At 43.2% G+C, this 10,831-nt stretch overlaps 1 protein-coding gene across 1 annotated transcript; it reads right to left on the bottom strand.

Moving 5' to 3' along the window:
• Positions 1–16: 16 nt before the first annotated feature.
• Positions 17–10,562, bottom strand: LOC122130090 (cytohesin-3-like; the record flags this gene model as incomplete). Its single annotated transcript, XM_042704774.1, has 4 exons — positions 10,221–10,562; positions 789–871; positions 287–351; positions 17–90 (listed from the first exon to the last, which is right to left on the bottom strand). Coding segments are annotated over exons 1-4 (259 nt in total), but the record flags the coding sequence as incomplete, so codon positions are not given.
• Positions 10,563–10,831: the final 269 nt, after the last annotated feature.

The following is a 10,831-nucleotide window of genomic DNA, read 5'->3' as shown; positions in this document are numbered from 1 at the left end:
CTGCAGTGCCAATGACATCTAACCTTTTTGGGATCCATGTTGAATTTCTTCCTCCCAACTGCAATCTGTTTGTTTCTCTGTGTAGTTTTGCTGTAGAATTATAGGGAGAGGAGAGAAAGCGTATCAGATTCCAGGTCAGTCACACTACTCTTGTCTCTCATAAGATCTGTGATCATAAGAACAAACGGAGAACAAACGGAGAACAAACGGAGAACAAACGGAAAACCAACGGAGAACAAACGGAGAACAAACGGAGAACAAACGGAGAACTCCGTGATGTACTCACCTCTCTCCCACACATGTCAACTGCTCAATCTCAGTCATTACTTCAGAAATCTCAAACTTTAACCGCTGCAAAAGAAAGGCATAGTGTAGAATATAAAAAAAAATGCTCTGATGTCATTAAAATTGTTTCTACAATAAATATGGTGTTTTTTTTCTATCTGTATAACAATTGTTGATTTGAATATGCTTAAAAACAGCATATCAAAGATCGGCACAAACACATGAACAACCAAGTTCTGTGAGCACGCTCTGAATGCCAAACCATTAATGTTCAAAGAGTTTGAGGATTAGAACACAGACAACTGGGTATCACGTTTGTTCCTCCACTTCAAACGTAAACACAGATCAAGCCGCTCAACAAGGGTTGCATTCATGCAACGGCGGCCAAATCTAGTCTGTCTGTCTCCTGCTGGGAATAGGAAGGAGCGGCAAAAAAAAAAATGGGGGGGGCTTTCAGAACCTCACTAATCAGTCCAGGCCAAATTAGATTTCAAATCCAGTACCTCAATGTCATCCAGGAGCTCCTTCTTCCTGCGCCGTATGTTTGACAGCTCATCTCTTTCCTCCACAGAGAGGTCCTCAGGTACTGTAGGGGGAACATAGTGACAGAAGGCATCAGCTTCATGTCAACACGCTAACTCATGTGTTTTACGTACGGCACAGTCAATGTCACATTTGAATGTGTATACATCAAAGGATAAAAACCTCTAATGAAACAGTAGACAATACAGTTTTAATGAGTTGTGATTGTGGCAAAAGTGTCTTCAGAAGGAAATAATTAGATTAAGATCATTAATAATTAGATTAGGGGAAAAAACACATTCACTTCTCTTAAGTTAAAACCAAGAGGACACCCTCGTCTTCGATCCACAGCATGAAAGCGGATGGGGCTGAGCGAACGTGGGCAAATCCAGCCTTGGAAGGCAACCCGAGAGGAAGACTCTGATTGCCCTAATTAATCCAGCCAATGAGCCAGCTGAGGTGTTCAGCTGGAGGGAGGAAATGATATGTGCTTTACAAAGAGCACGTTGCTGTGGTTACCCAGGTTCGTACCACTTAGGTAAACAGTCTGCTTACAATCTCCGGAAATAATTACAGCTTCTCACTCAACTCCACGGTTAAAATTAAGGGTCAACAGGTTTTTAGTGGCAGTCTTATCTAAAGTTGTAGTCTTTGGTCAAATAGGGTGTGTCAGCAAGGTTATAGGCATTTAGCATGATGGATATATTTCAATTTTTTTTATGGGTATATTTCTATTTCTAACTCTAATTATGTGCAACATATTAATAAAAAAAAAATTATTTTGTACTTAATATCAGCTTCAAATCTGTTATGGAATAATAACAATTTGTGACGTTAAGGAGGACAGAATTACGTAAGATTTGGCTGCTTCAAGTGTAGAAGTGTACAAGTACTTCCATCATTTCTTCCATGACTGCTTTGCATCCAAGCTATGCTCATTCCATTGTGAGTGTGTGGGTGATTGTGGAGAGATCGGCGACATCGGAATAACCCCGAATAACATACATGGAGGTGTGATCAGGTTTTGTTCTAGAGCATTATGTAATTTTACACCAGAACAGGGAGCCATTTGGGAGAGGGTGAAGGGGAGGATTTCCTCTCCCTTTGTGTCGTTACTTCATGACAATGGGGTGAATGTGTACCGCCATTATATCTGCAGCCCAGCAGAACAGAACAATGACATAATTAGCACAGTTCACCTCAGTTACCCAGTGGTGCTTATGATAAATAGTACAGTCTGCCATATTATTTAATAATATTTTATTTAAAAGGAATGGCTTGTGGTTATTTAATGATGAAAATTTTAAATTCGCTCCTTAAAGTGCAATCTACAATCTTCATTTTCCATAGAAGAGTGAACGCCTGAGGGTGGTTGCCAAAAATTGTATTTGGAATTTCATTGGGAACTGCAGATTAATTGTGGGAAAAGACACCCCACGGCCTTTTTTTGTCATATATTTAGCTCCTAAATTAGTCAGAGAATGTGGATAACTCAGTTTTAATTAAAAATGTTAAGTTTATTCGAATTCAAAGGGTTTAAATACTGTGCGACTCACTGACCCTCGGTCAGCTGTCACATCCCACAGTGTGAACTGCACACTTAATCACTGAAGTAAGTCATTCATTTTAATATGCAGCAATGATTAGAGTGCTAAGCCATACTAGTAGAGGAAGAACACAGTGTGAAGAGAGATATAGTGGTGCCCATGGTGATGAGGAGTATAGGGCTTTCATCATGTTCCCTGGAGAACAGAAAGTGATCATTCAAACCATGTAATGTCTCAGTCTAGCACAGCTGAGATATGGAGCTCCAATTCAACTCTTTCTCTGATGAGATGATACACATCACCATGAATGGATGAACAGCTGGGGCATGCAAATATGCATTGGCAGAAATTCTACACTTTTGCATACAGCATGCTCTGGTACAATTCATTTAAAAGATATATCATTTATAAATGTCCATGCCAGGGAAGTAGTCCTGTCAATCAAGGGAGGTTGTCTTTATTTTCAGGGAGCTTTGAGTCTCATCCCCTCACGAGTCCCGTCTACAAACGCTCAAATGCCTACTTGAGGAAGACCTCCATCTCAATGAGAAAGACGTGACATTCTAAACTAGATAAACAGCAAACAGTCGTTGCTGAGCAGCTGCGGACGTCAACAAAAACACTTCATGTAGTCCACGAGTGCTTAGTTGAGTAGCTCGGACAGTGGTGGAGATTACGGGGGGGAGAGAGAGAGAAGCAGTGTCCACATCCAGTGGGAATTCCCCCCGCTGACTGCCTCTCTGGCACACCACCCCACAGAGGCTTTAGGCTCCGCTCCGAGGGGCGGCAGAGAGCCACGTGCCCAAGTCATGGCTCCTAACAGCCGCTATAATCTACATTTTGTCCCTAATCCCCCTAACCGTATCTCACCCAGTTTCCTGTGGCCCGGGTGGGCTGCCAGCTGGCTTTAATCCGCCGGCGCATTCACAGCGATTAACCACCGCCTCATCCCAAGCTATAGCACAGGGAGAATACTACACACACAGATGTGGCCAAGCGCTCACCACTAACCTACTTTAGCTGTCATGATTATACTCAGAACCAGCGGCTCCTGCAGTAGCAAATGCACATCTCTATATTTTCAGAAATGCATTTAGGCCATATATTAATATGTTACACTCTTAGGGGGAAAACAGGGCTGAGTAAAATTCTATCCCTGTATCATTAAGCACACTGAGTTCTAAGTACAACCTTTTGAAGTTGATAGATTGTAGCCGTCATTCAGCAAGATACCAGTATAGCCGAGTCAAGTCAGTCAGGCTCTCTCTCAAGTGTACACCTGCATGCAATGACTGTAAAAAGGCCTGTTTAAAGGAATGGAAATCTGAGGCAATGCATTTTGTATTGACGGAATATATCAGTCAGTTAAAATGTGATGATGTCATAGGTAAATTGTAGTGATATGGGTGGACTTGTTTCCAGATAAAAAAATATATGGCTTAGATCTTATATTGAATGTGGGTGAGGTCATCCTGGAGTTGTTGGGGAGGTGTCTGACTAATGGCATTGGAACTCCATTATGCTGTTCCTGCCTGTGACTGGGTGTTCTGCCCGTGTTCAGGGTATGGAAGAAGCTGACCTACTGTTAGGTCACACAAAAGCAACGACCAAGACATTCTAATATTACCTTCATGTATGCTGACACTGTACTGAACAGCACTTCTAACTACAGTACAAGTAGATCAGCACCTACAGCCCATATGTTTCCATTTAGAGAGATGACGAAACTGAGGACACTGTTGTCCTTGGCTCATTAGCCCTCTTTGTATTTGGGGATGCCAGGGATCAGACCTCTTCTGTTCAGTCTCTAAATGCTGCCTTTGGGCCAAATTCGACAGAACAACAAAACTGATTACCATGGTTGCGCAGATGATAGACAGATAGATCTGGCGCCCTGGCCAGATGACTACAGCCCAATAGACTTACTGTGTCAATGTTTAGAGCAAATAAATAATTGGATGAGCCAAAAATGTACCATTGGACTATTATCCAGGACCAAGAGAACAGAGCACATTACTCCAGATCTAAAGTCTTTACACTGGCTTCCAGTCTGTTACAGAATAGATTTTAATAAAGCTGCTAATAGTCTATAAATCACTGAATGGTTTTAGCCCCGAACATATCTCTAAGATAAACTTAGATCCATGGACTCTAGGTCAGCTAGTAGAACCAGAGTCCAAACTAAACATGATGAAGTAGCATTTAGCTGTTATGCTACATACAACTGTACTAAGCTGCAAGAAGATGTTGCAACTGCCCAAATCTAGCCATTTTTACATCCGGGTTGAAAGAATTTCTGTTTTCATATGCCTATGATTGAGCTCTATTTGTACTGCTCCATTCATCTTGGGCTTATTCATTGTTCCAAAAGTGGCAAACACACAGTTGGGGCTTTTATTCTACTTTATGCACTTTATACCTTTTAATTATATTATTTATCATTTCATTATATTACTGTCTTTTACTCACAGGTAATTATATTTTTTCAGTGTTTTTCACTCTTAAACACTCATCTTTATTTTTCTTTCTGCTTTTATTTATGTAGAGCCCATTGAATGGCCTCTGTATTAAATGTGCTACATAAATAAACTTGCCTTGCCTTTATTTTAATTAACCAATGAGACACAGGCAGAGGCAAACAAACTGAACTTGACTCTGCATAATCAAACGAGACCAGATTGCCAAATGAGAGAGAAAAAGTCCCCTAATTTCGGAACCCCTCATGGCTATCTTGATCTTCTTACTTCCACTAAATCTGTTTATTTATAAAACAAAACAATTAGCAAGGAGGCAGAGAGAAAATAATGCCACATCTGCTCAAGCTTAGTGTAGAGAGGGGAAACCGGCATCAATTAAACAAATGAGATGGCAATCTAAAATTAAACTGACTGAACTGAAAAAAACAACAACTCAAAATAAACTCATTCTTGCAGAAGATGGTGGTATCACTGAATTATAGCTTCATCACCAGATATGAACAGTGCTTTTGTCCTCACATCTTTGAGGGGAAATAGTGAGGGAGGAAATGGCTGTAAATTGAATACATATTGGGTGGGAGGAGGCTATTGTCTCCTCTCTAATTTCAAACTGCTGTTCCAAAACCTTCAGTCTGGGTTGAACTGGTGTGAACATGGCAGTGCCTGGAAAGGAACCAGATACTGCGGTGAGTCCATCTGTGACATTTGGGGCATAAGGAAAACTACAAAACCAATGAGACCTCTCAGTTCCACACCACATTAAAAGCCACAGCTGTACAACAGGAAATTAACCGTCTTTTGAAAATTATAAACAGCCCTCTCGACTCAGTTATTGTGGCTGGTGTCAAAGCTAACAGCTCCCCAACATCCCAAAGCGTGTCTTTAATACCATAGTGTGAGCTGGTGTCTCACATCAGTGCGTATCACCACATATTCATCAGGTTAGAACACATGGGCTCTCTTATGTAATGGCAGCTCTGCCCTTTCCTCAGGTCAGGCCTCTACTCTTGACTGATCAACCCGAAAAGAATGTTGGCATGCTGAGGGTCGCCCGCTCTGGCATTCCAGAGGGGTTAGGGGTCCACAGGCTTGGGCTTCCCTGTGGCTGGACACACTTCCCTCTTTTCCCCCCTCACTATCAGTCTCCCTGATGCCCTCTCCTGAAACGCTGCCATTAACAAGGGGGGCTGTTTTCCCCCGCGATGCCTGTGCCGCAAGAGTTTCCATCACGGCGAAACTCAAGTCATCCAGCGGTTTGCTCGCCGTTTTGTGTTTTTCTCACTTCTCTCGCCCCCTCAAAGAGAGGGAAAACATACATACGCCACTCCACGTCCCAAACAGAGAGCACTTTGCTGTGTACCACCCCCGGCCGTTTTCACGGCAAAAGAAAACATCTTGGAAGCCCCCGCACCCCTCCTTAAGCACTGCCTCAAATCAATCCCACATGTTTGTGCAGGGCCAGTAAGACTGCTGCCATTTATGAGCACGCCTCTCCTCCTCCGAGGCCACGTCTACCTAATATCTCCGCTGAAAAACAACCCCGCGTCTAAATGAATGCCGGGGCAAAATGCGCAGAGTAAATCCGAGCTTGAGAGCCTACACAAACAGAGCAGGATGCTTCTCTAAATCTCTCGCTAAGTCCACAGATGACACATCATGGGCGGATGCCTACAGCGGCTCTCGGCGCTCTTTGCACGTGTAATGTTTTTATCCTTTTATCCTTTTAAAACGAACTGCATCTCTTTTAGCAGCTGACAAACAGGGTTTTGAAAGAGAGAGTGAGAGAAAGAGAGAGAGAGAGAGAGAGAGAAAGAGAGAGAGAGAGAAAGAGAGAAGAATGGAGAGAGAGTGAGCTTATGTCTATCAGCAACAGGGCTAGGTGCGTAAAGCTTCAGCCCAGGCAAGCATCTCCTCCAGCTTAAAGTCCTGACCTCGCTTGGCATCGACACGCCAGCTGGAAGGCTTCGCCGGCGTGCTGAGAGAGATGATGACACTGCTGATGAGGTGATGCCCGCTGCCCACAGTGCCGTGCCTACTGCCAGACAGCACCCCAGGGAGAGCGTGAGAGACCATGAGCCAACGCGCCCACAGTATCAATAACTCTATTCCAGAGGGCCGTCTGTGCAATCTCCCCTGATTACCTACCCGTCCCATGAAAACGGTTAGAACCAGGCCAGGGCGTGTTATTTAATGTTGTCAAAGAATGGAGGCAAGAGGTCCTCCATGCAGAGAGATGCATGTGGCGTGCATAAATGACAGACTGCTCACTATTTTCCATGCACCAGTTAATACATTTAAGACCAAGTGGAAAAGGCAGGGGAAAAAAAAACAAGCACAGAACATTTATTTATGGGTGGGACAACAGACGAATGCACTGTTTGCAAAGTGTCCGTTCTGATAAGATTGTTTCGCTGAAAGGGGGGATTTTACACACATTTTGTCCCCTCTGGCTGGCGTGGTGTCCCCACCCCCTCTTCCCAGTCCAACTTTCAGCCTGAAGAGAATAGGAGGAAGAAGCCTACACAAATGTCCATTCCCACGGTTTAAAAAGAAGAAGAAGAAGAAGAAGAAGTAGAAGAATCACTGAGTCAATGAATTACTAAGGTTGTCTGGGATCATGATACACAGTTCCCTGGCAGTTGCCCACTGAATGTGAAACACGCCAAAAAGCAAAATTTTTCCCCTGAACCGGTGACGTCAGACACGCCTTAGCAAAACCCTTGCACACATGGACTGTAACCAAAGAGACCGAATCCCAGGGCGGAAAACATCCTCATGCAAGCTCTCACCATTCCCAGACCGAATAGCTCTCACGTCTGTTTTCAATTTTCCACCCCGACTCCACACTGAATCTATAAATAGACCCTGATTGCAATAAACAGTAATGAGTTACAGGCCATCTTCCACAGCGGCGAATACAGCAGCTCTTTATTTTTCTATGAGGCATGTGGTGCACAAATCAAAGCTGTGAGCTGAGACAGTTGTAGGGTGGGCACAGTGTATTCCTCAGGAGTGTCTTTAGCTCAGTGTTCGTGTCTCATGTGCCCGATGGTGGACGGAGCACGCCGTGTGATATGCATCTGAAACAGCACGCTCCCTGCCTAGGAGACTGTGATATATGACGGCATGACACCTTGCTGAACGGCTTATTTCCTGTGCAAGATAACTCCGTTATCCGAGAGAGAACAAGTGCTCACCGTCTCCGTCACCCCGTATGAATAACACTCTGGATTGATTTGTCTCCTTGCTTGGGTTGGACACAGAACGTACAAATCACTCGGCAATCCAAACACTTTATCTCGCACGTGCTCTAATTACACCAGATCCCATTATGACCTCCATTGTAAGTGGGTGGCTGTGTGGAGACTAATGGGCTTTTTAACTGCCTTCTGTGTGATTGATCACACAGTGCTGTGGCGTGGAGGCAACACTTACCAAATCAGAGACGGTGTGTCAGATGAGCCAGTCTGCCTCATGCAGATTTCAAAAGCTGTGACATGCGAACCACACTGCTTGAGACCCAATGCTGGCAGGACCAGAGTAAGTGGATGGCATCCTGAAGCGACCACTGTCTCTCATGAATAAATGGTTCCGTGTTTGGCGAGGACCTGGTACAATAGTGACCCTTCTTATATTCAAACAGTTCTACAGTTCTACAGAGTACCCCATATGTTTCCACATAGGACTAAAAGAATGGGGATCTTGTTCTGGAGAGGAGGAGAGGTAAAGTCAACTTTTCTGTGCAGGGCTGTTCATTTTAAAAAAGCTTTTTTTTCTTTCGCTAATGTAACGGCTACTTGTTGTCTTCCATTTACAATAAAAAGGAAACACACAACAGACAACAAACAAAGCCAGTAAACGTCCTGTCCTCTAATTGTTTTTGTCCATGACATGATCAGATACCACAATGCCCACCCAGTGGTCACGATGCAGCCCTGTGCAAAATCATTTCCATTTGATTAGCATCAAATCTTTCCAGTTTGATCACAAGGCAATATGACTGTCTGCACAGATAGCCTGCCACGTGAACCAGAGGACATAGCTGAGTGCCCGTGCACAAAGCCAGCTCTATGATAACTCTCCACTCCAGCCTAGACAAGAAGGGGACTCTAGCCCACTGGTCAGACTGAGATACAATCTCAGTCTGCTGCAACACATGCAATATTGAAAGGCAACATGCTCACACATTACTACCCCCACTCTGTTAGCACACAGGATTTAATCTGGGAGATTTCATGACATTCCAGTGCCATAAGTGCAAAGTATACTTCACCTCCCAGCTGCTGACTCGTATCAACTCACACAAACCAGGGATTGAAATTGATTTAAGAGACAATGCTTCCTCTCTCCTCTAACTGCTGACATGGATGGCATGATGGGACAGCACTGTCTGAAGTCAATCAAAGGCATGTGTAATGAATAATGAATTAGAATGACAAATTCTTCTATTTGAAATTGTTATGTTTACTTGGTAATGCAACCATGTCCAGCCAGTGATACCATTTGTTGGTGCCTAAGGCATACATTGACGATACACTAGTCTAAATATCTCTTTGCCCCCGTCAAGCGAAAGATTAACCTCTTCCAGCGACGATGAGTTGAGGTGTGTTTGTGTGCGTTTATTGTAGGCTACGAGTGACTGACTTCTTAGGTTTATCCGCACGTTAAGCCAGAATGTATACCTAAATAACAAATGGACGGGAGTGGAAACTGTAGCCTACGTTATCCTATCATTCGTCAACGCTCATCTGATCGTTGCCTATGGTTTTCTTGCCACTGGCGACCGCCACACAAAAAAGCAATTACACGCTCTCGACCGTCAAGCACAGCAGTGTCTTCGTTCTTCACTTCAAAGCATCGCCAACTAAGATCAAACACTGAACTGGCAAAATATGCATCGCACTGCTTCACTTCTAGGCTATAGTCTATTTACAGCTGGTCCCTTCAAAGAAAAGCTATACTATGATGAAGTTTGTTTGACAGCGTTTCCATTTCATAAGTCACAGCCAATAACAAATTTAAAACGGTCTAAATAATTAGATCTCGTCACCCTGCGGACAACTTTATAAAGCACAAGCACCGATAAGGGTTAGGCGGTGTAACAGTAAATGTAACATTACATCCATGGACATCACACATTTTGCCGATAGACTGTCAAACTTCAAACGGGATTTGTTTTTTTTGCTGCTTGTTTACTTGCCTGGAGCAGATAAATCCCCAGGTATCGTTATAGTAACACTAACCTTGAATAATTTCACTGATTAATACAGGCAACCCAAAGATACATTTTTTCTAATCACTTATTCGGATCAAACACAGGCTTCAGTCAATCAGCTCATTTCATACACAAGAACATGGCTTAATAAAAATGGTCAATGAATTGTCCTACCTCTGCTGTCTTCATCCATGTTTACACCTCCAGACATAGTGATCAAACAATCCAAGCAGCTGATAGCGAGGGGGAAAACAAATAAAAAAAAACGATCCTCTGTTCAACAGTCAGACTGCTGTGTGTCTGTAGCGTTGACAGTGTTTAATTTATTCATTTAATTCTACGATTTTTTAATGTTATGAAGTGATTTACATATGCTACATATAACGATGTTATAACCTTCAAATCGATATAGCAACGCCGGAATCTAAGGTGTCAGACGTGTTTTATCCATGAGAAAAAAATGTGGGTCCTCCGTCTCTCATCGCAGTCCACAGTTTCAATGGTTTGTTGCAGACAGCTCCATCTACTCAACGTTTACCACACGTCGTCACTATGCTCCGCCCTATTGGAACTTGAAAACCTCTCGTTTAATTTTCTTGATCTGATCTAACCACGGCGCCCCTGAAAATATGGGGGGGCCACTGGGGGATGCTTACCTTGATCTTTTTTTCACTTTGCATGTTGGAAATACCATTTTGAAGTTTTCACATAGGATTACTGGTCGTTTAAACCCACAGGATAGCTGATGGTGTAAATAAAACAAAATTAATTTGGTATTGGACTGG

This window comes from Clupea harengus, unplaced genomic scaffold, assembly GCF_900700415.2.
Source record: "Clupea harengus unplaced genomic scaffold, Ch_v2.0.2, whole genome shotgun sequence".
NCBI classification, from domain to species: Eukaryota; Metazoa; Chordata; class Actinopteri; order Clupeiformes; family Clupeidae; genus Clupea; species Clupea harengus.
Note: the sequence above shows the minus strand (reverse complement) of the source record. Positions and strands in the feature narration are given on the sequence as shown.